Source organism: Hakea prostrata, chromosome 2 (assembly GCF_041222555.1).
Source record: "Hakea prostrata isolate BN-2017 chromosome 2, UWA_Hpros_2, whole genome shotgun sequence".
NCBI lineage: Eukaryota > Viridiplantae > Streptophyta > Magnoliopsida > Proteales > Proteaceae > Hakea > Hakea prostrata.
Window position 1 is genome coordinate 70105684 of NC_142601.1, and position 27867 is coordinate 70133550.

Here is a 27867-nt window from a genome sequence, read left to right on the forward strand (position 1 = left end):
TACTTTTTTAAATGAACTAATAGAGTAATAAGTAATAACTACTATGAAATCCAACAAAACCTAAGTCAAATATCACTGAAAATTTCTGTAACATGCCAGGGTTGCTGGTCTGCTTCAAATGATTAATTTGAAATATCAACCTTATCAAAAGCAGTGAGAATTTATGCTATGCTTGAAACATAAAAAGTAGATAGAAAAGAAAAGGGAAGAAACACATATGTTATTAACATAAAAATATTGATAGGTAAATGTATACGTATATATATGTGTTTGTGTTTTTCTGCCTTTCCTTCTAAAAGATTTATCCGTTCCCCCTGTTGTACTCAATGGCCATCCTGTTCAAGAAACGCCCATTATGGACCAAGTTATGCCCAACTAGCTGAAATAGGAGTTTATCTACAGAAGATCAGCAACGTAAGAAAGAGACCCTTTACCCATAGATACAATCCAACTGGTCAACCTCTGCTTTTCCAATATTCAGAATCTTGATTGATTGGATAGTTGTCAGGAGACTCAGGATCAGAAGATAAAGAATCAGCAGGACCCTCCAATGACATACTCTGTTTCTGGTTCCAACCAATGCTCTGGCCTTGGTTCCTTCGATAACGGTCCTTGCTGGCCTTGGGCCCCAAATCATCCCACTTAGCATGGCCCTCAAGCATGCTCACCACAGCCGACATTGTAGGCCTCAGTGTGGGAGAAGTATCAGTACACAGGATAGCAACATTAATCAACCTGATCACCTCTTCCTCGTTAAATTCCAATCCCAATTTTGGATCCAATATTTCCATCAAACTTTCTCTCTCTTTCAGGATAACTGCCTGAAAAATAAATATTGAAGTGGTATGAGAATTCATCACAAAATAAAATTCAATCATGAAAATCACTGTGGACCAACCTCAGAAAAAACACTCAAGAAGTTTAGAACGAAAGAGAGAACAATTTCTAGATTACCCAGTCAACAAGACACACGCAATCCTCCTCTGTAGTTGGCCTGAAATTAGTGTTACTCTTACCACTGACAATTTCCAAAGCAACAATTCCAAAACTGTAGACATCTGCTTTGTCTGTTAGATAACCCCTCATTACATATTCCGGTGCCATGTATCCACTGAAAACATTAATATCACAAAGTTATAATATTCCCAAACATGATGTTAAACCCTATGTTTTGTCCAAGGATTCCCCATGATTTTAGAAATAACGTCTCCACTTTTCCCCCTTTTTCAACATAGAATTTGATATTCTGCAAAATAATAATTACATCTTGCAAAGAAATGCTAAGCATGGTGATTGGTGACTTACAAGGTTCCGGCAATTCGAGTGCTTATGTGTGATTTCTCCTCCTCAAAAAGCTTGGCCAAGCCAAAGTCAGATATTTTTGGACTAAGATCTTTATCAAGCAGCACATTAGTAGGTTTTATGTCTCTGTGGACAATCTTCAATCTTGACTCCTCATGGAGATGAGCCAATCCTTTTGCTATCCCAATGCAGATCTTGTGCCTAGTTGGCCAGTCCAATTTCAATTGGCATTCTTCTGGACCTTTAGTCATCAAATAGAAAAAGGAGTCAGAGATACTAATCCATTTCATCGAAGATATGCTCTCATGAATCAGAAATAAAATGTGGTTAAAGAAAAGCATGTCTAGCTTACCGAACAAAGCCCGACCAAGGCAGTTATTTTCCATGTACTCATATACAAGTAACATTTGATTTCCTTCAATACAACAGCCAAAAAGCTTAACAAGATGAGGATGCCGTAGGGCAGAAATCATGCCTATCTCATTCACAAATTCACGATTTCCTTGTTTTGATTTGGAAGAAAGCTGCTTCACTGCCACAACAGTGCCATCTGATAGAAGACCCTGCATTTGAAAAGTAATGTATGGTTTTGTGTATGTCACATATTTTAAGCTGCTTCCATCCTGATTAAAAATAATAGATCAAAACACTATTACAAAGAACATACCTTGTACACAATACCAAAACCACCTTCACCTATCTTGTTTGCCGCATCAAAGTTATTGGTGGCAGCTTTAATTTGCCTCAAGGTAAAGGAGCCAGTTTGCAAGTCCGAAGATCTCAGATCTGTTCATTTTGCATTGGATTAAAGGACTCCTTAAAGAGGAAGTAAACTGCTTAGTGATTGATGACTTCCATCATGCTAAGGATATCTATGCAGAAGCAAGATGTAACAGAGTAGCAATGAAAACAATTTATCAGTAGTTTAAATTCTCATTCAAATTTAAATGGGTCAAAACATAAATCTATACAAAAATTTCAGAATTCAATATATGTTCATAGGCCCACACATACCCTTTCACAAAGATGCCAAATAAACATTCATTTCTAATTCCTGGTAAAGTAAACAAAAATTTGTCGTACTTCCTGATCAGAATCCGTTTTGTACAGTGATTCACATGTCAATGACTTGTTTGGAGAAGTACATTTAGTGTGAGAAACTGAGTCCATAAGACAATACATATAATATTTGTATGGAGAAGATAATATATGTAATACTTGAATGGTGTGAACAATAATAAATGGAAAACAAAATATCATTAATGCAATGGCTGCTGGTTAGAAGTGAAAAAAAATGAAGCAAAGGGAAATCAAAACAAAAACAAACTGGAAACTTTTCTAATCATGATCCTGTAACTAATTTACATATATATGCAATATGATACTATGAATTTTCAACGATTTACGCTGTATCTAGCATGGCCTCAAACAGAGCTGATTGGAAGGCAAGAATCTATGTAGCCAACCCCATCTAGTTGGGACAAGGCTTGATGATGATGATGATATCCTTAGCCTTACCTATTCAAATCCAGTAATTTGGTTGCAATATGAGTTAAACTTAGCTACCATTGTAACTTGTAAGTTTTTAAGTTCATTACACAATTATTGCAGGTAACAACCATCTGATGTTTGTTTTGGTTTCATTTTGCATATTATTATTATTTTTTTTTGGGTGACCATTTTCCCTTGAATTTCATTTTAGGTAACCAGTTATAAATCATGGAGGCAAACTTGCATGTATGGCAGTAATATTTTCATCTCAATAAACCCAATGAATCAGATACTGGAAGAAAGTACACTTTAACTTGTCAATAGGGAGTGGTTCTCTGACACCAAAAATGTAGGAAGTCACTCTGGAACTGATTGTCAACGTCTGCCAGACGAAGGTTCATTCAGAATTCAAAGTGCAGTTATGCACATTATCCACTCATGGGTTATTTTTGCTTGTTAGTCCAATTTGACTTTGATATTGGAAATATAATGCTCTTTCAGAATTTTAGTTCTATTTGAAAACTTTAGACCATTGAAGTCAAAAGAAGAAACCAATAGAAGGTGAACCATATGGAAGAAATGGGCCACTAAATCAACATGGGCATTAGAGGTTAACCTATCTACTCAATGGTTTAAATCACCATATAATCCTCTCCACTAGGCAGAACGAACTGTTGGTTCCAGAAACCATCCCTTACAGGTGGTACACTAGAGTTAGGACTTTTTTCCTTTTTCTTTCTCATTAATATTTATGAGATTCAGGTTGTTTTCTATTACCCAAATTTATAGTTTTTCTCTTCTCACCTTGGCTCATTTTGGTTTTGCATCCCATGCATCCTTTATGATAAAGGATAGCCAGAAGCAACAAAATAAGGCATACAACTGAAGCCACAATGCCAACAACAGCTGCACTCATCTTCTTTCCACTTTCTAAAGAAGGTACAAAATCTGCATGAAGGAAAAAGAAAAAAAAAATCAGAACACAAAGCTTAGAATATTGACAAATCATATAAGGGGCCTCATAAATCACTGGACAGGAGTGGAAGACAAATTGGAAAAAAATTAATTATTAGTTGACTGACTTGAGACAACCACCAAAATGTTGGGGGTGGGGGGAGTAACTAGAATCCCAAAAGGAAAAGTGAGGAGTTCTCTTTGAATAATTTGACTTTGATTTGATTATACAACAAGCACTGTCATACAATGCACTTCTCCTTGGCTGATGTTAAATTTGCTGGCTTCTGCAAATTGTTTCCCATTTATTGCACACAGCCACACAGGATTATTTTAGCACGTAGAATAACTAGGTGTAAGGGAAGAAAAACCAGAATAAACTAATTCAATTTAAGCAAAACAATTCTGCAACATAAAAACAGCAAACTTATATCACTACTTATTAATATCAGAGCTCATCAAAGCATACGATGTCTAGTTCTAAAAATAAAGAGCACCTAGAAGGAGCTCTGTGGTAGCATTATAGTTACCGGGATCCACAGAGATGGCTGATATAAGAGGACCATAGATTCCCCTAGAAGGGATTCCGGTTGTCCCTCTCCCAGCCCAATAGAAGCGGATTTCCAATGTACCACTTGCTACAACTATCGCAGAAAATGTTTTGGTGACTTCCTTGCCAGCTCCACCTGCTTCATCCATTATATTGAAGTCTTTCAGGACCATATTTCCCTGCACTAAACAGATTACTGGTATATAAACTGATAACCACGCAAAGGTTAAGGAAGTTAATGCTTCATATTGTGATCAACTACCTGAATATAGACATCAAATATGCGCCTTCCAAGACTGCTATATGTCTTGTCATTCATAAACATTATCTCCGCAAAGTGAAGGTTCACAGTGTAATTTCCATTTAGCAGACAGTATCCATAGTAGGTAAGAGATAGAGGAGAAAGGCGTGCTGTTGTGTACAATTGGGAATCTATCGAGAGTCTGGATGTATTTGTCACAATATATTCATCAATATTTTTGCCATCATCTAAGAAGGAACCAGTGCTGCTAAATGCCCAATTGTATCCACTCTGGAAAAACTTTGAAGGATTTGCAGTGTCTTGATCAGCTCCATATGTACTTCCATTGATGGTTACTTCTCTGCCACCACAATTTATGTAGAGCAAATACCATCCTAGAATAAAGCCAAAGGGAATATCTCATCAGATAGGAGAAACTGATAACAGATACCACGAAGGAGAAAATTGTCACTCAATTTTGCTTAAAATCGACTCAGTTAATTCCATAGACATATAAGTAGATTATGTAAGAACTAAGAATAATGAGTTAATACATCATGAACTATTTTTGCTGTACCAAAATCTGATGTAAGATGACCAACAAATCCAACAACCTCAAAATAGAAGTTACAAGAAATTTAGATGAAACAAGACAGTCTTAAATAATATGGCTTTCTAAAGAGATGAGCTCCACTTTTCTCTTTTAATACAAAGCAGCTGCATGAGGGGGAGAACTGCATTCTATGGAACTCTCCGTCCTCCCTTTTCTTCACTTCTTCTCCTCTCTTGATTTCTGTTTCTGGTGAGCTCCAACTGACAAGAAATATTTTCCCAAATAAGCTGATCTTCCCCTGCCTAGCTGTACATCCTTACATAGCTTCCCCCATGCCCCCCCTCCCCGGCTTCAAAAAAAAAAAAAAAAAAATCACATTGGCATCCAAAAGCTTTATTAACTTCACCTGTTCACCACCCTTTCCACTTCACCATCATTCAAAGTTCTAAATAATAGTCATTCTTATATGTAGAAATATTGCTCCTCTATTTTTTAGATTTCCCATTGAGTTTCATTACGATTGTATTAAGAGCATAGTTCTGGGGGAACAATTGCCATGCTGGAACATTATCCGTGGGCAAATACATACAGCAAGATATACTCAATTGACAGGTAGCCCTTATAGCCATGATAACCATGGGTGCATCCTATGGCTGGTTTTGGTTGCATCTATTTTCCTAATATCCTATACTGCAATCATCATGACTAACTTTAAAAGTGGGGATAATAGACACTGTTAATGAGCAATGAGTACATGATCCATGTGTACAATGGGGCTAAACTTGGGTGGTCATGTATGTTTACCTTGTTTCTATTTCCTGTATTTCAATTTGTCTGTAGGCTTAATATACTTTCTTGTTTCAGCTTATTGACTTTCCTTATTAAGTTATAATTAGTTTAGAAGAATTATATTCCCAGTGTCTTATAATATAAAGATGATTCCTGAGGGGGAGAGTTGGTCAAAGCATTCTGTGCAACTCTCCCAACTCCTCTTCTTCTTCTCTTTGCCAGTTCTCTGCTTTGCTGCATGTCACAGACAGAACACTTCAATGAGCCGTCTAAGATATCTTTCACACTACAAAGTTGTATAACATTCAAAAATTTCCACAAAGTTACCCAGTTAGAACACTCAATTGTAGTATAAAAAAAATTTACTTATGGATTACTCTGATTGCATATAATTATTTTTTAGAGAAAATTGCAATCATAATACAAATTTGCCAAGCAATTTTGATAAACAGCAGTGTCTGGAAGGCACAGACTTACTTCGTGGACAATTCAAGGTTTGCAGGCATGTAAATATTCCATCTCTGGGTATTAGAAAAAATCAAAACAAAAGTCAGCGGTGTGAGCTTAAAGATGAATTTCATGATACAGGACAAACAAATAAACCTAACTCGAAATTCACATAGAGGAATCATATACTTACAAATTGTTTTCAAAATAAGGATTCATGAACAAGTTCCTAAAATCAAGAGATTCAAATATTCTTGTCAGTTTTGACCCAAAATAGGTGTAACTGGAAAGTACAAAAGAACAAATTATTTTGGGACAGTGTTCTTACACATGCCCCCGTTGACAACTAGGTACATCTGAGCCTCCCAATGTGAAGTTGTTGTAGGAAAGATCACTATACATTGAGCATGCATACCAAACATCACCTTCTTCAATAAAATCACTAACACATCATAAAGTACAGTCCATTCTATGGGCAAACAAAATCATAATTAAACTTTAGGAAGAGAAACTCACATGCTTTCCCCTATCATTGGCATCCAATCAGGCACGGGACCTCTTAATACATTTCCAGTCAGACACCTAATAAAAATCCAGGTTGATTATCTGAGATTGAGCAGTTGCCACTACTATCTACCATTGTAAGAGCCACCACTGACTTGTTACAAGATGAATCTAGCTACGAATTAGATTCCTTACAAGAAATCCAAGTTTGAAAAGCTTTCAAAGCTGCTCGGAATAGTTCCTGTCAGCTTGTTAAAACTCAGGTCCCTGTGAGGAGAGACATGAAGAGAAATATTAATAAAATCCTCTGGTTAACACCATTTTACATTCTGAATAATTTCATCATAAGTCTGTTTACCAATGAAGAAACGATATTCACAGTACACACTGTTGGTAAACATAATAACATAACTTATAAAGCATCACCTGAAAAACACATAAGCAATAGACAAAGAATTCCGAGAACTTGGGAGAGCGAAAAAGTCTTAAATTAGTTCTATTTTGTATTATAGTTGTCATTTAGATATTAGCAACTGAAGCATTTGTCACCACACATGGTAACAACTGACAATGAGATATTGAGATTTCCTTTTCTAATCATTCAAAACATAAGAGATAGGTGTCTCTTTCTTCTTTCACTCTCTACCTTAGAGTCAGCATGTGAAGTTTTTGCGACAATGTTAAATCTCCAATTAAATATTGGGTTCTTTGATAATTTTTGAAAAACAACTAAAGCACCGCACTTACATTTTAGATTAAAATATTACCTTTTATAAGATCCTTCTTGGATGTTTTGCCAGTAATTGGGTGTGGGTACCACTCTCCTATTGTCCATTAGCCTTCTACAGTTAAAATGACAAATCATACTGGTGCTGTCACGACAATGCTTTTTTCTCCTCTTTCAGTTCATTTTTTTTCCTTCTCCAATTTATCTTCAGGCTGGATAAGAGATGGCTCCCTATTGAGCTCCTTCCTTTTTTTTTCCTTTTTTTTTTGCTGATAAATAATTATGTAGAATCTACTTCAATGTTGGTATTGTGATCTCTGGCTTTTTCAAATTTCATGTCCATCAAGATTTCCAGCATCTTTTTTCTTCATTTAAAGGTTTAATAAAATTAACAAGGAAATGTTGTGATTGTTGTCCCCCCCCCCCCCCCAAAAAAAAAAAAAAAAAAAAAAAAAATTCATTTGCCTTCAGTTTCTTGAGCAAAGCTATTATTTAAGCAATCCATCTTCTCCTTCTTCCATATTCCCAAGGAATAATCGTATAGGTTTTTTAAAGAGGTAAACTCAATCCCATCAATTTTATAGTTTCTCTATCAGAGACTTCAACCTTGTGTAGAAAGCTTTCTGGTAAAATAATCTACTACCATCTGCCAGTCAAGCAACCCATCCAAAGTGAAAGTGATCTTTCAAAGCTGTATCAGATGTATATAGTGCTACTAATACATCTATCAACAAATAAACAAAGGAAGGAGTGTAACAATTCCACCACAGTACAAAAATCAGTCAAAACAAAGTGAAGACTGTCACTAGAATTTTGCAAATAATAGAATAATGTAATAGAAGGATCTGACATTCTTAAATACATGAAACAAGTTGCCACTACTTGTGACCTCCTAACCACACTGCCACTGTAAGATCAACTTGATCTAATGAATATAATGAAATATAAAAATGAGTTCCTACAGTTACCTGACCTTTTGAAATGCACAATAAATTAGCAAAATGAGAAAATTTAAGATAATGATAAATGAACAAAAGACCTCTCACTAAGCTAATAAATGGTTGGTGACTAGTGCAAGTCAGAAATTCCTGAGTGACTGATGTTAACTCAACGAATTAGGCAACAAAGCCAGGATCTTCAAAGTTAACACACAGGAAATTACCAACGAAATCTGATCACAAATGCAACAGCAACTACATAGGGCAGGACTAGTACTGAGTGAGGAAAAAACTAAGACTTACAAGTCTTTTAGTTTTTTCATTTCCCCAAAATATGCAGGTATATCTCCAATAAGATTGCAACTCCTTAATATCCTAGAAGAATTGAAACCAAATCAAAGTTAGTGTAACTTTAAACTACTTAAGCAAATATCCATACTTCCATTTACTGAAAGAGAGATAAATACCAAACTCACAGTATCTTAATGTTTGTCAAATTTCTCAATGATGGGACAACTGCTTCTGTTCCTTCTATGTCGCTGATCCTCCTAGGCACCAAATTTCAGCCAGAGTAAATACCAGAAATTGCTTAATGTGAAAAGGAGAGGTCGATGGCTTGACACTTGAAACAAGCAGCTAGGACTTATGATACAAAAAAGTCTACTCACATATCAGATATATATTTCATAAGAGAAATTTCAGAAGGAAGGGGACCTTCCAAACCACTTGCTTGTATGACCCTACCAGTAACAAAATTCTCATGAGATAAGTAAAAAGTCTATGAATTTCTGTATATCTATCACTAGAAAGCAGTGAACCTGGAGGAGAAAATGCTTACAACTTTTCAAGTTTGGTCCAGTTTCGAATGAAACTTGGTAATTTTCCACTGAAGTAGTTGTCGCTTATTCGACTGAATTACGTAGAAGACAGGAAGGAAGAATTAACAATGAAAAGCAAGCCAAAAGGTGACATCAAAGTTGGATAATTTATCAGAAACTTACAACTCCCTCAAGTTGGTCAGCCTAGAAAGAGTCTCAGGCAACTGCCCTCTGAAATTATTCGATGAAATCAGACTGCAACAATAATTGGAAAAACAGAAAGGGAATAAAAGATCAGCCTGTCTTACAAACATGCAGTCAAAAGAAAACCAGATTAAGAGAATAAAAATAAAATAAAAAAACAAAAATAAAAAAACAAAACAAAAGAATAAAAATAATAATAAAAGACAAGAAAAGAAGGGGAAAGGCTAACATTCTCTCTATGTTGACCAGATTCCCAATCTCTGGAGGTAGCTCCCCAGAAAGCTGATTGAACTCGAGGGTCCTGAAAATTTCAACTGCTTAGAATGGAAACCATCAAACAAGTCAAGCTACTTTAGCATGAAACATGTAGTTTGGTATGGTTTCCAATAAGAGAGCTCACAGTTCTCTGAGAGTAGTGATATTTGAAATCTCTTTTGGAATTGGGCCTGATAAACGGTTTCCGATAAGAGACCTGCAGTAGAAACTTTGGATTAAATTCTAAAAGACAGTCTTGTACGTTGGCAAAGCCTTGGTGGGGATGATAGGAAGAGAATGGGATGCTAACTTACATATTCACCAACTGCAAGGATCCCCATTCTGAAGGGATTGTACCACTAAGGTAATTTCTGGAGAAATCTCTGTTAAAAAGGGACAAAAGACAGGCAAGTAATATACTGAGAATAAAATGCATAATACTAAGGAAATGATACAGAGAGAGTGCAAAGTGTAAGAAAAATACATATTCTCAATGTGAGGAAGCCTAACCAACTCTGATGGGAGTGCTCCTGGAAGATTTTGACCTTTGAGAACACTGCATGAAAGAGAATAATATAGGCATTTAGACCCTAATACTAGAGGATCTCTGTTGGCATATGCAGTGAGTGATCTGACCAAATGCACTGCATTGATCACTTTCTATATCTCTTGGCAATTTAAAATTACAGAGACCTAAACCTGAAAACCTTGTAAAGCATGTATCAGAAACATATCAAGTCATCAACCTAATAATCAGTTCAGCTTTTTATGCTATAACTGTTCCATACTTCAACCATTTCCAAGGATATAGAAGTGACAGATGGACAAGTTAATCCTTAGCATACTATATTATAATGTTTTTAAAATAAATAAACATCAGAATATAAAGTTTTACACTGGCTGAAAGTGATCACATTGGTGATCAAATATAAACATCAGAGTGGAAAGCTTTTCAGTAGCTGAAACAGCAATATGAGCTTTCCACCAAATGCAACTTTAGCCTATAGCTGCAAGAAATCACCTTCGCATTCAAAACATATAAATCAGAACAATAAGGTTACCGCTAGCTGAAGTAGAAATTCCCTACTCCTGTAAAAGGCAATTTTGGTTTTCGCTTTAGCAACCACCTTGGCCTTAGAAACATAAACAGTAGTGGTGAGGGCTGATAAAAAAAATCATTAGGTGACCCTCCATCACCTATGGAAAAGCTTCCCAAACCTCCTATTGCCAATCAAACAGTATCCATCAATCAATGCACGTTCTGTAATTGGATTAGATTTTGTTTCTTTTTAAATCATAATATCTAGCATTTGATATGTTGCATACATCACTTCTTTTCACCAATTAGAATTGTATAGGGCATGAATCAAAGAGATGCAATAGACAACATTACATACCAAATGCTTCAACAGTCCTACAATGTATGCAAAGATAATATATAGTAATTTTAATCCATTTTACAAATTTCCCACCCCTTTTTACTTCTAAACCCTCAAGACTTATTCTTATAAGTCCAAAATGTTGTTCTACTATTCCAATAATTCTAGTGTGTAAAATGGTCTTCATTCACAATATGTGAAGAAAACTTGATCCTTTACTCAATAAGAGAGAGGAAAAAAAAAGGAAAAGAAAGAAGATCAAAGCTTGATCCTAGATCTTAGTGCAAACCAGATATCAGATACCGAGTGGTTCCTATAAGGCTGTAAGTGCTCCTTTGTTTACTTTTTGCCTTTAGGCATGCAGGATGCAATGCAGTACTTGTGGAGACAGAGATTTACATACATGCTGATGACATGGCAGATTGTACCATTCGAGGAGCAGTTGCAGGTGACAGCATTTTCTGATAACTTGGATGGATTAGGGTTGAGCCATCCTGATTCACCACTACATGGATCAACGCTGAAGTTCCAATTTCTCTTCCCTAACGTCTCTGCTACTTGCTTCAAAGCGTTCACTGCCCACAAAAAAATGCCAAACAAAAAATGAAGATTAGTTTTTCTCTGAGACGACACAGACCGAAACCGTATCTGCAGTAAATAACCCCATTAATCATTAAGTCTTCCATCTCACTCCTCAATGATCCCATTAAGTAAGAAATTAATACTTCTCTCTCCAGTAAAATAATTTTAAATTCTTTGATTAAAAAGAAAAAAGAAGCGCTCTCGCATATCAATTTCCTGATCAAATTCGGAGAGAAGATGGAAAGTAAAGATAATTTCAATTAGAGAGTAATCAACTACCTTCATCATCGGGCAGAAGGGAGTAAACAAGTGCTAGTGGAAGTGAAAAACTAATTGCCAAAACATAAACGCAATATAATCTCCGTCGCCATCTGAAAAACAACATCTTCTTTATCTGGATCGCTGGATTCAAGAATTTCTTCCCGAATCAAAAGACTGAAGAAATCATGAAGAAACTGAGAATTGATAATGAAGAATGAGTGTTCTTACTCATCAACCTTCGTAACTGTTGGACTAGCCTTCGATTTCAAATTAAAACTAACTCATCTTATCCGCGCTCTCTCATTTTGGCTACACCTAGCCGTTTCCGATTTTTATCCACAAATGCTCTAGCTTAAGAAAACCATGGTTGCCGTTCTGTGTTGAGAAGTTAGAATAATCGTTCTACAAAAAAGAGTAGTGTTTTCAATGATAAATGGCAAAATTCAAAAACATAAAACAGTTACACGAGGGCGGGAAACTGAGTTACACGTGTCATGCCCTAAAAGAACGTTTTTACATTTGGTTCATAGTGACGTTTTTGCCCTCGCAATTTAGTTGTATTAGGGTTACTGGGTTAGGGCCATAGTGAAAGCTCTTGCTTCCGACTCGTACCGTTACTACCGTATGGATAAGTGCTTTTTGATTGGAAACGCCGTAATGGGCATAAATGACAAATAAAATAAAAAATGCCAAAAAATGACAAAAAATTAATTAAAATAAGAATAATTTGTGTTAGATGACATTGTCTTCTCTAACACAACTGCCAAGATAAATCTCACAATTAAAAAAAAAAAGAATGTAAAACTTCTCGTGAAAATGTTAATGCTTTAATTATTTTTCATACTATTCCTAATGTTTTCAAATCTAAAACAAAATGAAAAAAAAAAATCTTATCAATCAAATGAATAATAATTAATAATTAATTGGTGGTCAAGGGAGGATTGGTAGATTGATAGAGATCCATATTTATCGGTGGAGAGGTAGTGGGTTCCATTCTTGCAGACAGTGTCTCCTTCCTGAAGATGTAATCAAGGTCTGCGCACAATGTCTTGAGTTGGATGTAATCAAGTAAAACCAAAAAATACTACAAAATAGAGATAAACCTTCAATTCTTTTCTTTGATAAACCCTCAATAGCCATCCTATTAATGTGTAGTAAAAAAGTATAAAAAAAAAAACACAAACCCCACCCACCCGCCAAGACTCATGTCTTATCAGCCAATTCTTGGAATGCAATGTTTCTTCTACTTATTAGTGTAAAGAAACAAATTTGTGCTTGGTGCATTCGACAAGTGGGCAGTTACTAATACTTTTAATCACAAGTTTAGGTCCTAGAAAGGGAGCTCATTCAAAAGCATGGGTTCACCCTGTAGCAACTGGCATTGAGTATTATTTACATTTTCACTTACCAGCGTTGGATCCTATAACTAAAGCAATATTGAACTTCTATGAGTTGTTATACAATGTTCTTTTCCCCTATTTATTGATGGCCCCAACCAATTCCAACGCAAGATTGAAGAGTAAATCATTTTCATCAAACAAAACATGAGAGACCCGTAAGGTTCAAGAGGCTGCCATTATGATTATGTTTGCCCCGTTCAAAGTTATAGGTTTTCAGTCAAGGTTTAAAGTGTCTCACGATAAATACATGACATATTCATATTGAATATGACTGATTCGATATGTAGTACTCGATACAAGACAATATGTCTCTTAAAATCAACTGATCAATATAATACTAGATACCAATACTAGCGATCCCAACAATTATAGGAGAAGCAACCATATTTGAAAGGCTCGTTACCAAGTGATTGTGAACTTCCAAGTCTCCAACGTAAAAGAAGGAAAAGACAGCAGAAAATTTCTTTGGCTGCTAGGAAAACAGGAGTTTTCACCTCTTAGCTAGAATTTCTGGCAGGCTACTTTCCTTTGCTTGGGCGGTGCCAAAAGAGTACGTTATAACTTTCACAATCCATGGGTACTTCAATTGAAGACAATCTAAGTTATCTTTGAAAGGAATGAGGCAAAATAGTCTCAATCATGTCTCAAATAGAATTAAACAAATTGAGATCAATCCACGCTCTACATAGGGGAAAACATGGATAAAAGGATTCAACATGTACTTAATAATACCTACCTATCTACACCAATGAATTTGTGCCAGAAACTATGTCAGCTTCTTCCATATAGATCCCTTGGAATGAGAGAGAGATTTGATCTTTGGAAAGACAAAACCAGCCTTTGGGGGATTTCCATCAACAAGTGCATTTTCATAAATTTCCTTGCACTCTTGGACGACCTACATGCAGAAGGTATCAGTCAGTATAGCACAAACCTCAAAACCCTCTTCTTGTACTATATACGTCGAGGAAAAACAAACTGGTTTAAAGAACAGCAATAAGTATAGAATTGCTCTGTGTCTCGTTTTTGGAAAAGTACACCCCTAGGAAAATAACATTTTCTAACATAAAAGCTCTGACAATGTCCTGTTAAAACTTTGAAAATTATTCTGGTTGTGGACCACATAGAATGATTGAATTTGAGGAACATATAACAGTCAAAAAAATGAAAAGGGGTGCCATTACCTCTTTAGCATCCTTTCGTGGTATGCCTTCACGCAATCCCACCAGCTTCTCCACGACCTCAGGCTGCATTCCAAGATGGTAATAAATTCACACTTCACATTGTTTCAAAATGAGGAAATGAACTACAAATTAGAAATATACATGATGAATTATAGTCTTATACACCATTTTTCTTCCCAATTTCATCAGTTGTTATTAGTAGATTACTCAAGCAGGAGCATTTTTACAATACCAGAAATTTGGGGGAAAAAATAAGCAAAAATTGCATTGAGGATGTGCTGGTATTACATACCGGGCAGTCAGGTTGGTGCTCCAGAATGTTAGTATAGATGAGTGTGAACATGTCCAGGCTCTCTGCTGAAGCGAGCTCTCTTAGATCACTCAGAATCCTCACTCTGTTCTCAATTTTCTGCAGAGAAATTTACAGACTAGATGAATGAAAAACCATTCTTTCTAAATTAACAAAGAAATGAACACTAACAATAACAGACAGAACAACTTATGTATACAAAGAATATCAACTTCAAAGCACATTTCTAATCAAACATTTCTAACAAAATTTCTCAGTCACTTACTGATACATTTATATACTCCCTGAAGAAGTCCATGATAACCTCTTCATCTAACCTCATTCTGTCAATGGTTTCTTCCTTTATGTAGTTTTTCTAACAAGAGAAAGCATTATTAGAGGTATATCACATGGAATACAGATACCAAGTAAAAATTTCCAGAAAAATGCATGTTTAGGTTAAGCAACCTTAAAAGACAAACCTGAGAGAGAAGATGATCAACATACAAGACCACAGTTTCTTCTAAACAAGCTTCAACAAATCTCCTGAAAGATCTTTCTTCAATGTACCTAAAAGAAAACAATGAAAGGAACCAATGAACTATGAGCAAGCAAGAGAATGGTGACCTCTTCAATGGCTTTGGGTGAGAGGACTAGGTAGGGTATATCAGTATATGTACACAATGATAATCCACTTGATATCCCAACATTCCGGATCCAGGGAAATTTTCCTAAAAACCGCAGTGGTATGGTCACCTCGGCTAAAATGTCTTTGGAAAGGTGTTACTGTGCCCAAAATAAAGGAGCCTGGAGGGTTTGAAGTTCATAATCTTCAAGAAATTGACTAGGCAACAAGCACCATAGAGATGGGTGGTCTGCAATTACCATGCGTTTCCCAACATGGAACCTGTCTAGGATGATAAGACATCACCTACGACACGGAACTTTTATTTTTCTTTAGCTTTGTTTTGTTTTCTCACTGTTTTGCTCATTCTGGAAGGAGTGTTCCTTCTCCAAACTGGATTTCAGTTCCCTGATTGGAGGCTTGAAAATTTGAAACCCTTGGATGTCTTGGAATGAACTTGAACTTCAGACTTCTGATTAGGCTAGGTATGCAATTGCAGTGTCTCTCCCATATGGTGCTTTCCAAGGTTGAACGGGGGAACAAAACCCAGCCAGAGCACAATCATGACAGGGCCTGCCCAAGTAAAAGCTGAACTGGACTGACCAGTTAACAAATGGTCTAGTCCTGGTTCCAGTCTATTTGATAAGCTGTCATCCTAGTTTTGAACTTCACAGACCAATTCCCATCTGATAGGTCACTGATTTCTTTCATCCATTGTTCTAACTTTGAAGAGGTTTTCACTATTTATCAGCAACAATGCCAAGATGCATATTAAAGAAGCTGCACTACATGATCTTGGGAGGAGACAGGGAATTTCTAGGGGATGCTTTTATATCCAACCTTACAGCCATAGATATATTTTTTAAAGAGGGTGTAATATATAACAAATAGTTTGATGGTCCTACAAGTACGATATTCTAGCTGTTAATGAAGGAAAGAACACTAACCTGTCAATGACGGAATGAGTATTATGAATGGTAAAAGACCTAAAGGTGAAATAAACCTTTCTTTTTTTTGATGAATAAATAAATTCAGTACCAAAGGTTAACTAGACTTATTGATGTTGAAAAGTAATGCTGTGTCTTATAGGTGAATGAATAACTTACATCTTCACATCTGTAAAATAATCACCAAATGTAGCGACTAGATACTCAGTAACCAATCCTTCAAACCAGTCTGAAATTCATTAAAGAAAACAATAGCATGGTTATAGATTGTTCCAACAAAAAATTTGGAAACTTCAAGGAAATTCATCTTTTGTTGGTATTTTGTTAAACAGAACAGAAATTATTAGTAGTTTTCTGGAGAATCAATAGTCTACAATAATGGGTTGACTTAAAAGAAGACATATCTACTGAAACAAATCAACCCTCAGCACTGGTTAAAAAGTAGAACTCAAATATTGCTGCCAGCACACTGGCACTGAGAAGAAACTTCCAATTTGGAACAGCATATGAGAGTCACATGAGAACCAGGACAACTGATAATACAGTAGTAAGAAAATATTAAATATGTAACACTAAACACTAGTTATTCAAGAAACAGCAGAAAGGAAATTAAAGCTTTTATACACAGAATGTGTAAGAAAAATGTATAACCTTTATGGTATAGCTTGGCAAGCAGTTCCTGCACACCTGGATCTTCAAAGATAACATTAACAGTCTGATGCACCGCTTCCTGGTGCAAAGAGGATAATTCGAATGTGACAAATCTCCAACCTCCAGAGGGAAATATGCAATCATTTGAATTATACAGTGGAGTTTTAGATAACATTGAATGCCATAGCTACATATATTACTTCAAGTATAAAGTAGGGATGTAAGATATCAGGCCTACCTAGTAGAACTGTCAAAACCGACCAGCTTCTCCTTATTGGTTTCGTATTGGTTTCGGTTCTTAAATCCTTCTAACAGACAGAAACCAACCAACAAGACCAAACATCTAGACCAAAATTGGAAAAATTTCTGATAATTTTCAATGACCAACTAAAGTCCTTCCATTTTTATATAATAAAATTGAGACTAGAGTCACCAGACAGATAGCTAGCTGTTAAACACCCCCCACCCCCCTCCTTTTCTTTCTTTCACACACACGAAAAACTAAAAGCGACCAACAACAGACAGAAACCAAGTAAGCAAGTAGATATCGCCTCAGTGTGGTTTTTGACCCAAACAAATTTCAGTCTGGTTTTGGTCTGACCCAGAATATGCATAAAACTGAAGGAAAACAACCAACCAAAACTGGACCAAACAATCCATTCCATAAGTCTAGCATAAACTAATGCTGACTGATTAGACATATAGGTGACAAGTAAATCTGTATAAATCAGGAGCCAAGTATACAAAAGGCATATTCTAGAAACCCCCAGAAAAGACCCCCCCCCTTTTTCTTTTTTTTTTGGGTGGGGTGGGGGGGACCTAACTTGGAGGGCACACACCCTTAACAATCGTTCTTGTTCCAGACAAATAGTGAAACCCTCTTACACTCAATAATGGATTTGTAATTCTGCATCCTTTCTAATGAGATCTGACAACACAGTAGGAAACTCCCCAGGATTTGGTTAGCATCTATAAATCCACTAATTGTATTCCTGTAATGACATCTGTTGGCCGGTTTTGTTCTCTCCATACATGCTGAACCTCCTTCCGTCTAAGCATAGGGATCAACTGAATAATTTTACTTTTCACTGCCAGCACCTTCCAACGCTCCAGAACATGCATGACACTGAAGGAAAACAACCAACCAAAACTGGAGCAAACAGTCCATTCCGTAAGCCTAATGCTGATTGATTAGACATATAGGTGACAAGTAAATCTGTATAAATCAGGAGCCAAGTACACAGAAGGCATGTTCTAGAAACCCCCAGAAAAGAGCCCCCCCCCCCTTTTTTTTTTTTTGGGGGGGGGGGGGGTGTCCTAACTTGGAGGGCACACACCCTTAACAATCATTCTTGTTCCAGACAGATACTGAAACCCTCTTACACTCAATAGTAGATTTGTAATTCTGCATCCTTTCTAATGAGATCTGACAACACAGTAGGAAACTCCCCAGGATTCGGTTAGCATCTATAAATCCACTAATTGTATTCCTGTAATGACATCTGTTGGCCGGTTTTGTTCTCTCCATACATGCCAAACCTCCTTCCGTCTAAGCATAGGGATCAACTGAATAATTTTACTTTTCACTGCTCGCACCTTCCAACGCCCTTGAGTTCTGCTTTAAATAATGTCTACTGCCAGCTTAGAGTCTGATCTGATCGACACATCCAGCAAGGTCTTTCAACACAGAATCTAACTCCTTATAAACAGCTTGCACTGCCATGGCCAGAACTGATGTCTTTACCCCCCCCTTCCAAATCAGCACCCCTCCCCACACGTGCACACACACAAACTGATGTCTTTACCCTCCCTTCCGAATTAGCCCCCCTCCCCCGGCGGAAAAAAAAAAAAAAAACAGACGCGAAAAGAAAAAGGGAAAAGAGAGAGAGAGAGAGAGAGACCCCAACAAAAAGGTAGCATTCAAATTGGCAAGCCTTCCATTACAATCCAGAGCAACTATATTTGCATTTGGTCTGACCCATGAGCAGGTAATGGCAACCTAGGATTGGCACCCTCCAATTTTCAGCAAAAATGTATCCTCTGGATTTTGTTCTCCAGTCAGAACTAATGCCCCACATCTAACTTCTACATCTCCAATGTTGCTGCAGCCACTTGATGTCTGGTTCTATTCTTCTTCTGAAAAATTCTGAAGTTTAATCTGCCAAGCTTTTGACCAACTATGTCAAAATTCTGCTGACTGTTTGTTATGTCACAAACAGTACGAAAAGTAGGTTTACAGGATCAGCATGTTTGTATGTCAAAACTGACCAAAACATTACAACTAGCACTATGAAGTATACTGCATTGGGAACTAGCCTATGAAGTATAAAATACACTTTCTTCCCCCCTTGTATTCTTCCTTTTGGGCCATTATTTATATATGTCTTATTCACCAGAAAATTAATAAATATATAACTTCAGGAATTTTGAAGCAAGTAACAAAAACATATCAGAAAGGCATGCCTCTAAATAAGGGTGCAAGTTTGGCCCTGGTGGCCCTGACCCGCCCTAAGCCCAGCCCTGAGCCCGAATAGGGCTTGGGCTAAAGATTTTGGCCCTAAGCGTGGGTTAGGGCCAAAATATTCTGGCCCTGAACTAGGGCCAAGGGCGGGCTTGGGATTACTCTCTGGCCCGCCCAGCCCATCCCGGCCCATCCCTGATTTTTGGCCTTGACCCAGGCCCTGATTTTGGCCTTGATCCTAGCCCTGATCCTGGCCCTGATCTTGGCCCTGATCCTGGCCCTAATCTTGGCCCTGATATTAGCCCTGATCCTGGCCCTAATTTGAGTCTAAAGACTCTGGACCCTCCACCCACATGGAGAGGAATTATTTGTAATACATATGGGTGGATACTTGACACGTGTCAAATTTTAGAAACATTATCATGTTTTGTAGAAAATTAATAAAAATAAATTATAACCTCATTACCAATGTAACAAGCATCTATTTGATTTTGGCCCTGATCCTGACCTTAATTTTACTAGATTTTTACCCTGATCTTCATACTAGCATTGATATGAGTCTTGATTTTGACATTTAGTCACTTTGATCATATTAGACTATAAATTCACTTTTCATATTATTTATAAGGTAATTTTTATTTTTCCAACAAAGTCATTTTTAGTTCAATAAAATACTGATTTTTTTTTTTGACTAAGGCGAGATAATATATTATAAATAATAAAAACTATTACATAAAGAATTAATATCTAACAAACCTATACCCCAACTTCTCATCATGAACATCTAACAAATCTACTGTGATATTTCAAAAAAATTTATTAAAAACATATAGCTATGTTTGTAACTAAAACATCATTTTCTTTAACTATGAAAAAAATACATTTTTTTTTTGTTGAATACTAAATTATCGTCGATTTACTTGTTAAAAAGGTTTTGAATATGAATTTTTTGTATTGAATAAAGATATCAATTTTATTGAACAGTTGTGAATGAAAACATACCTACCTACGGCTTAAGTTCTTGACTTTGAAGATAAAATTTTTATTTATCAGATTCCTTTTGAATTCTGAATCTCTGATGTTTCTAAGTTTACAAAAAGAGTTTGTGTGACATTCTCTATAATTGACTTGACTTTCAAATATGCCTAAATTTAATTACAACTCTTCTCTCTACTTATTCTATTTCATGAATAATTTTAACTCTTTGCTTGGAAAAAACAGCTTGGAAGAGAGAGAGAGAGAGAGAGAGAGAGAGAGAGAGAGAGAGAGAGAGAGAGAGAGAGACAAATTGGAAATTTGGAATGAAATTTGACCATTGTCTTAGAAGTTAGAAATTAATTGAGAATTGAGATAAATCTTTTTCTTTTTCCCTTCGAGCTTACATATAATAACCATAATTTTCATCCAATAGCAAATTAAAAACCCTAGAAATTTGGATTTCTCTATTTCTCTAAAATCTAAATGGGTATAAATAGTTAAATACATATTGAATATAAGTTTTGGATTATTTGTTGACATCTTTACTATTTTATTTTCTAGAACTGAGTTTGGAATTTAAGAATTTAATTACTTTAATATGTATTTTAATTACTACCTGTCTTACATTTGATATTTACGACCAAAGATATGGCCAATTAAAGCTAGGGACAAGGCCAATTAGGGCCTGGGCCAATCAGGGCCACGGACAGAGCCAATTAGGGCCAGGGACAGGGCCAATCAGGGCCAACCCATCCCGACCCGGCCCAATTAGGGCCAATTAGGGCGGGAATGGGCTTGGCTTGGCCCTGTAAGGCTTAGGGCCAAGGACAATAATTATTGAGCCCTGAACTAGGGCCAGGGCGGGAATGGGCTCAAATTATACCATATAGGGCTGGGCTTGGGATTGCAAAAGCCCGGCCCAGTTGCAGCCCTACCTCTGAAAACCCAGATGAAATAAGACTTGAAATTTCTAGAGCGTAAGAAGAAATTTTTATCACGGGTGCAGATGGAGTAGGGCTTGGAGAATCCATTATATCATCAATTTTGTCCCATTCCTTGGAAGCATATGGAAGTCACAGTAAACTTAGATCCATTTGCAAAACTAAAAACATAATGCAAAAGTCAGCACACAAAATTCAGTTCAGCATGCAGCTATATCATAGTGCAGTAGGCAAAAGGTGAAAGGAAACATTGACAGACCTTTGCAACCTCAAGAAAGCCCTTACAAGTATCTTCAAAATTGACCTGAAATACATTCAACAGTGAGAAATAATAAAATTCAGGAATGGAAAGGAATCACAGTTATATCTTTGTGCTATATAATTTCATTCACGAAAGGCTTGCAGTCTCAGGTTATAGCAAGTGATGCATTGGAAAGCTTGAAAATGATGAATATTAAGTGCTCAGGTTTACATAGGCCACGAACATGTCAAAATAAATGGATTCTTTTAACAGACTCCAAGCCAGTATCACTTCCAGAACTGCGGAGTCATAATCTCAGGTTTTAAAGATAATATTTTAATCAGGATCATTCCATGCAACATTAATCCTGACAGAGGGACGTAGTTGGTCCAGGCTATGGTATCAGAAAATGGAAATGCTAGTAATCAAAAGGGACCCAAAACCCCAGGGTTACAGGGCTCCAAAACCTTTTATAGTCCATTAGATGAAGAATAGCCAATAGAATTACAGCTATTTGAATAATAAAGTACTCCACAATCCTAATCTCTCTTTCTTTCTTTTTTCCTTCCTTTGGGGGTGGGTGGGGGTTGCAAAAATCTCTAATCACCACCCACTAATAAAGTATGGCAGGCATCCCTCAACTTCACTGACGACCTACTAGCAGCTATTAAATGAAAAAGATAAATAAAACAAAGCTAATCTGGCTGCTGCTTAAGCTCCTTTATCATCTGGAGTGGGCTTAAATCTATATTAAAAGAGAACTTAGTAAAAGAATGAAAGACATCCTCCACAGCCTGATTTATAACAGTAATTAGGAATAGTTAAAGCAAGAAAGAATGGACAGAAATCATACAGATCACAATAATTCTGAGCCAAAAAAATGTGTACAGTTTTATGGCATTGTTGCCACCTCCATCCCAACACCCCCCCCCGGGATGCGCCCCAAATAAAAAAAACACGTAAAAGATGGGAAGAGAGAGAAGCAAGCAAGAAAAGGCCAAAGGGAAGACTAAAATGGCAATTCTCTAGGCACATCAGAGATAAATGAGGCATGAAGAAAAAGTGAAGAACGTGGTAAAGATCAAAATGTATTTAAAACCAAGAAACATGTTCAAGAGCACATCAACATGTTATAACCTGCTCAGCATAGTTCTGTGGAAGGGCTTCCAGGGTGCTGTTACTAAGCTCCATTGCAAGATCATAGCACCGGAGATTGTTGTTAATCTGTCCAGACTCAAGTTTGGTGAGTACTAAACTAAAACATGATCATAAAATCTTGCACACAGAAGATGGAAACAGACCAACCATTGCACATATAGGTTCTAAACCTATCTCAGACGCTGGTTCTTCTAGCCTCTTCCGTTCTGCAGCTTGAAATTCAATCATTACCTGAAGACAAGCAAGCTATCACAGTGAGAGGCAAAGGCACCAGGCCTCCTAAGACCAACCGCATAATGTGAGTACCAGTTGTACACATAAACAGCAAAAAGACCTAGGGAATAGTTTACTATAACTACAAGAATATGAGATACTACCACATAACTGAAATTTCAAATGGAATCAATAAGTAATCCTTGACAATATGTAAACCACTGCAAGATAACAAAGTCTAAGTTTTCTATTATGACACATTAGCGAAATATGAAAAGGCAGCCAATTACTACAACAAAGCAGACATTCTTATAATGCAATGGGGTCCAAAGAAACAATTTTATGCTATGTCTGCTTCAGAAAATCAACCTTTCCACAATGGCATGTATCCATACAGAAGTACATGAAACGAACTAATACGTATCTATAGAAACAACAATTCTAGAAAGCTATTACATCTTAAATCTCAATACATATCGACCATTTCCATCCAGTAGATATTGAATGAAGCCAGTCTACACTAGACAATAGGAAACAATACAAGAAAAAGTAAAATCCTTCTACAATATTGTTTTACCTCAACGTAACAGACTAACAGTTACCAATTTGGGGCCTGAACTGAGAATAACTTTATTTAATAATCTGAATTGGGTGCCTTCCCATCAAGTTCAGGGGCCTTGCCGCCTTGTTATACATAATAAGATGGAGGTTTAACGTGATTTGAAATGCTAATTAAACTCTAACTAAAAATAAGAACTAATTGACTTAGACTAGAACCTTCAAACTGAAATAAAAACGTTAAAAAAGACCACTCTGCCCTTCTAACTTAGGCAGAATTTAAATTAATTAAACTATTTCCATATTTAACCTAGGCTCTTAACTTTTGGGCCCATAGGATAGGCCCATGACCCCACAAACCTATGAGAAAGGCCCAACACCCATATCTATCAAGTAGCAACCCTAGGTTGATTTCAAAGGAAAGTAAGACAATTTGATGCTGGGTCCACATCAGAGAAAGGACTCCATGTTGTGGATTTTGTTTGTGCATTACAGATTTCCTCATTCTGAACAAAAAGTTTGGTGTTGATAATGTAATGAGGATACATCAACAACATAGCTTCAGCCTAGGGGAATCAATGCAGTTGCTTTAGACTACTAGATTATGATCCCCGAGACGTAAACATAGAAGACTCTCAATTGAGTAGTTACATTATAGGTCCGACCTTGTTTTTTCTTGGACTTAATTGTAATTGGCTTAATTTAGAATGTGCATCTGTTTGTAACCAAGTAGGTTAGAAGCAGAAGTTGTAACCTACTTTAAACAAACTTCAACATTCAGTTTCTTTTTGTTTTTTTGATGGATTGCGACTTGAGAGAGAAGGTATCTATACGTTAACTTGATTTCCCTCTCTAACAAGAACAAATACTCACAGATCCTACCATTAAAGCCAGAGATATTCTATGAGGAACCTTTCACTGAGAAGGTTTTTCTTGTCTGAGGAATGTTGCCACCATCGCAGTGACCTTCTATTATATCAAGGCTTGTTACGCTTCAAGAATCATCTCTTCAAGAATCATTTCCCACTTGAGGATCAGGAGACCTAGATCATTCATTTTAATCCCAGAAACTAGCTCTAAGAATTACTAAGTTGCTTTAACAGGAATCAATTCATTGTGGTGAATCTCAACTCTCAAAAAAATTTGAATTTTTCTATTAAATTTTGGAGAATTTCTGGCATTAGGTAATTTTAAGGTTCTGTTAGAAAATAAAAATATTATGAATAAGAAATTCTCAACAAAATATGGATGCTCTAACTCTTTTCTTCCAATAAATCAAAAACTTTGGATTTAATTGGCTAGGTAAGGGAAAGAGAAGAAGAGAGGGGAAGGTTCGCAATATGTTGCACATCCTGCATTGTTTATTGTTTCTTCTGGAAAAATTCATGCAGATAGGTAATAACCATATTCTCAGAATTCAGCAATACAAGTTAACACATTTTTAGTACAATGGCATATCCAAAATAAGCTAAACCACAATAAGATTGCACTCGCCTGGATAAGAGCTAGAGCAATTCGATACAGCATGACATCAGTGCTATTATCACGAACAATTTGCACTTGCTCTCCCAAGATCCTAAATAAATCAACAGCAGCTGGAGTATATAATTTCCCATCTTCTGTTTTCTTTGGTGGTTGTACCTTATCAGCTTCCAAGATATTTAGGTACCATTTCTATAAAAAGTGGGATGAAAAGAAATTAGTATCAGCTAGCCATAAGTAAGCACAACAAAAAATAAAGATGTTGAATGGTTACCCGTGTTGTAGCTTGCATTCTCTCAACATATGAATTCATTAGAGGATCCATTGCACCACTCTCAGAACAAACTTGAGCTAAAGACTCATCAACACCAAGCCCAATCATATTATCCTGGTACTCAACTACCCAACCTGTTACCTATATACAATCAATAAACAATTTAATAATACTAATAAGTTTCAAATTTCTCACAACCAGAAACCACAATCTTATATCATGATACAACATCAAAACTAAGAGGGAGGGATACAACCATGCTGTTACCATTAACATTTACATCCTTTTCACTTACACATGGATCTTGAAATTATTATTTTGGATATTCATCTTTCTATTGTCATAGAGCCTATAACTCTATAAGCCTCTCTATTCATAGTTTATATTTTGCAAAACTGAACTGAATATCTGCCTCTTTTATTTTGCTACTTTAAGGGCAACTTCTAGCCTAACCAACCTATATTTGAGGAATTCTATTGCCACCTGAGTAGTTGTATTAAATAGATTTTATTTCCTATAATTTCCAGCTGATGATTTGTTGATTTCTAGGAGACTAGCAACTGAGTGTGGGACCCACAGCCAGCTAGCTTGAGATCAAGATTGAAGTGTTTGGTGAGAGGAAGAACCTTGGTTACTGCTCACACAGTCACACTACGGCAACGTGAACAGTATTCAGAGTGAGGTCTTATTAGATCTTTGGGATTTTCCTTAGAAATTTTATCAGGATAATTATGTAGTATAGGTTTAATTTGTACATAGTTTAAAATTTCAGGAAATTTCGCTCTCTTAATGCCCACCAAAACGAAATGCAGCCCGATATGAGATAGTCTAAATTGCAGCGGAATTTTGACCATCTTTACCATTTTAAGATCGAGAGGGATGAGCCAAATTTCGACCCCTCAACCCCAAGGCACCGTTTGTTTGAATAATTTAAAGCGCAGTGGGAAAAAAGGGTGGGGAAAAGTAAAGTTTTCCATGAAATCCCAACACATGGTTTGTTTGGTTCAATGGTGTGTGAAAACGAGCAAACAAACTTCCTTAATTTAAGGAAGCTTGTCCGCTGACGTGACATCCCACTTTTCCTACTCCATCTCATTTTAAAGTCCTTCATTTTTAATAGGATTTTGTGAAAGAGGGAAGGAAATGATAAAAGTGGGATCCACAATTTTAACTTTTTCCAAAACCCTTTCCTTTCCTGTTCCCCCACCCCACAAGTGGGTCCAACAGGCTTATTTTTCCTATCCCTTTTTACCTTGCAAAAAAACGAAGGGTGAGTGAAAAATCTCATTCCAACTCTAATTTTTTCCTTGTTTGAGTTGAACTTCATCACCTTCTGCATGTTCTTGTGTGGTTCTTGCTGGCAAGTGTGTGCATCGCGTAGATTCGATTGCATTTCAGTCAGTTTCATCTAAGAGGTAACCATTTTTTCAGACTAGATTATTTTCAAAATGCATGTTATAATGTTGTCGCATGGATATGGAAATAATAATGTTGGATACTGTGAGCTGATCTACGGACTCACGGTGTTGATTTTTTTTTCACAAAGTGGGCGAGTGTCAAATATGTATTTTCCTACACATAATAAAATGCGAAAAATATACATGATATTTGCCTCATATGGTGACGGAATAAATAAATGTTGAACTTCATGGGCCAATCTACAATTTAACAGAGTGAAAATATTTTTTCACCCAATAAATAATTATTTTATTTTTTAAAAGCTATTAAAATATTTATAAAAAAATCTAAATAATTATTGAAAAATATGGGAAAAGATTGTGAAAAATATGGATGGCTCTGTATGTGCCTTTTAAGTGTTGTCCATACAATTTCATTACTAGTTTTGCTATAGGCATCCAATTTTCTTGCTGAATTTTTTTTTTAAAATTTCATTTTATATTAAAAAATATATATATGGGCAAGGGAAAAATTACTACCTAGGTACATAATTGTTTCTTTGTCGAGAAAAACTATTTTGATGTTATTCAGTAACTTGTGCAATCATTTTGTATGCAATAGTGATCATGTCTAAGAGTAAAAAACGATCAAGATCACAATCACAAAGGCAGGGGTAAGCATGGTTCATAGCCACAAAGGTAGGAGTAGGGTGGAAAGCAGACACAAGCATAGGCTGCTACTCCCAGAGAGAGGGTTGACCCTGCATGGCGACTAATGGTAGTAGAGCGAAGACACAGTGTAATTTTTATGGTTAACAATTTTTTGGGAGGTGGCATTAGTAGGTTCAAGGCACACATCACTATCGTTCGTCGGATGTTATGACATGCACCAGTGTGTCAGTAGAGGTAGTGAAAGCAATGAAAAAGTTGGAGAAGGGGATAGGGAAGTGATGTATCCAGGGTTGGACCCCTCGAAAAATAGGCCCAAGCCAGGGAGGCCGAATTCATCCCAAGAATAGAGTGGTCAATTCCAACCCCTAGATCAAGCTATATTGAAGACCAAAGTCCATTAC

At 36.4% G+C, this 27867-nt stretch overlaps 2 protein-coding genes across 5 annotated transcripts in view; both read right to left on the bottom strand.

Annotated features, from left to right (window-relative positions):
• Positions 1-251: 251 nt before the first annotated feature.
• On the bottom strand, positions 252-12459 carry LOC149026175 (putative leucine-rich repeat receptor-like serine/threonine-protein kinase At3g14840). Its single transcript, XM_089146419.1, has 25 exons — positions 12224-12459; positions 12014-12136; positions 11556-11727; positions 10258-10329; positions 10088-10156; positions 9919-9990; positions 9748-9819; positions 9498-9569; positions 9335-9406; positions 9165-9236; positions 8973-9044; positions 8800-8871; positions 7027-7098; positions 6844-6909; positions 6656-6721; positions 6521-6556; positions 6358-6401; positions 4560-4933; positions 4278-4476; positions 3598-3741; positions 1970-2088; positions 1655-1865; positions 1306-1543; positions 955-1111; positions 252-821 (listed from the first exon to the last, which is right to left on the bottom strand). Exons 1-25 carry the CDS (start codon positions 12225-12227, stop codon positions 456-458), a joined length of 3036 nt encoding a protein of 1011 aa, XP_089002545.1. The 5' UTR covers positions 12228-12459; the 3' UTR covers positions 252-455.
• Positions 12460-13902: 1443 nt separating this feature from the next.
• The window catches only part of SEC6, a 62968-nt gene continuing 49003 nt past the window's right edge, over positions 13903-27867 (bottom strand). For all 4 annotated transcript variants that reach the window (XM_089146421.1, XM_089146420.1, XM_089146422.1 and 1 more), the window contains exons 16-27: positions 25398-25538; positions 25136-25315; positions 23018-23101; positions 22850-22936; positions 21731-21775; positions 17092-17170; positions 16600-16669; positions 15351-15438; positions 15155-15244; positions 14872-14988; positions 14580-14642; positions 13903-14293 (exon numbers count right to left, since the gene is read on the bottom strand). In XM_089146421.1, the coding sequence (XP_089002547.1) occupies positions 14162-14293; positions 14580-14642; positions 14872-14988; positions 15155-15244; positions 15351-15438; positions 16600-16669; positions 17092-17170; positions 21731-21775; positions 22850-22936; positions 23018-23101; positions 25136-25315; positions 25398-25538 (1176 nt within the window). In that variant the 3' untranslated portion in view covers positions 13903-14161. The remainder of the gene's footprint in view (positions 14294-14579; positions 14643-14871; positions 14989-15154; positions 15245-15350; positions 15439-16599; positions 16670-17091; positions 17171-21730; positions 21776-22849; positions 22937-23017; positions 23102-25135; positions 25316-25397; positions 25539-27867) is intronic.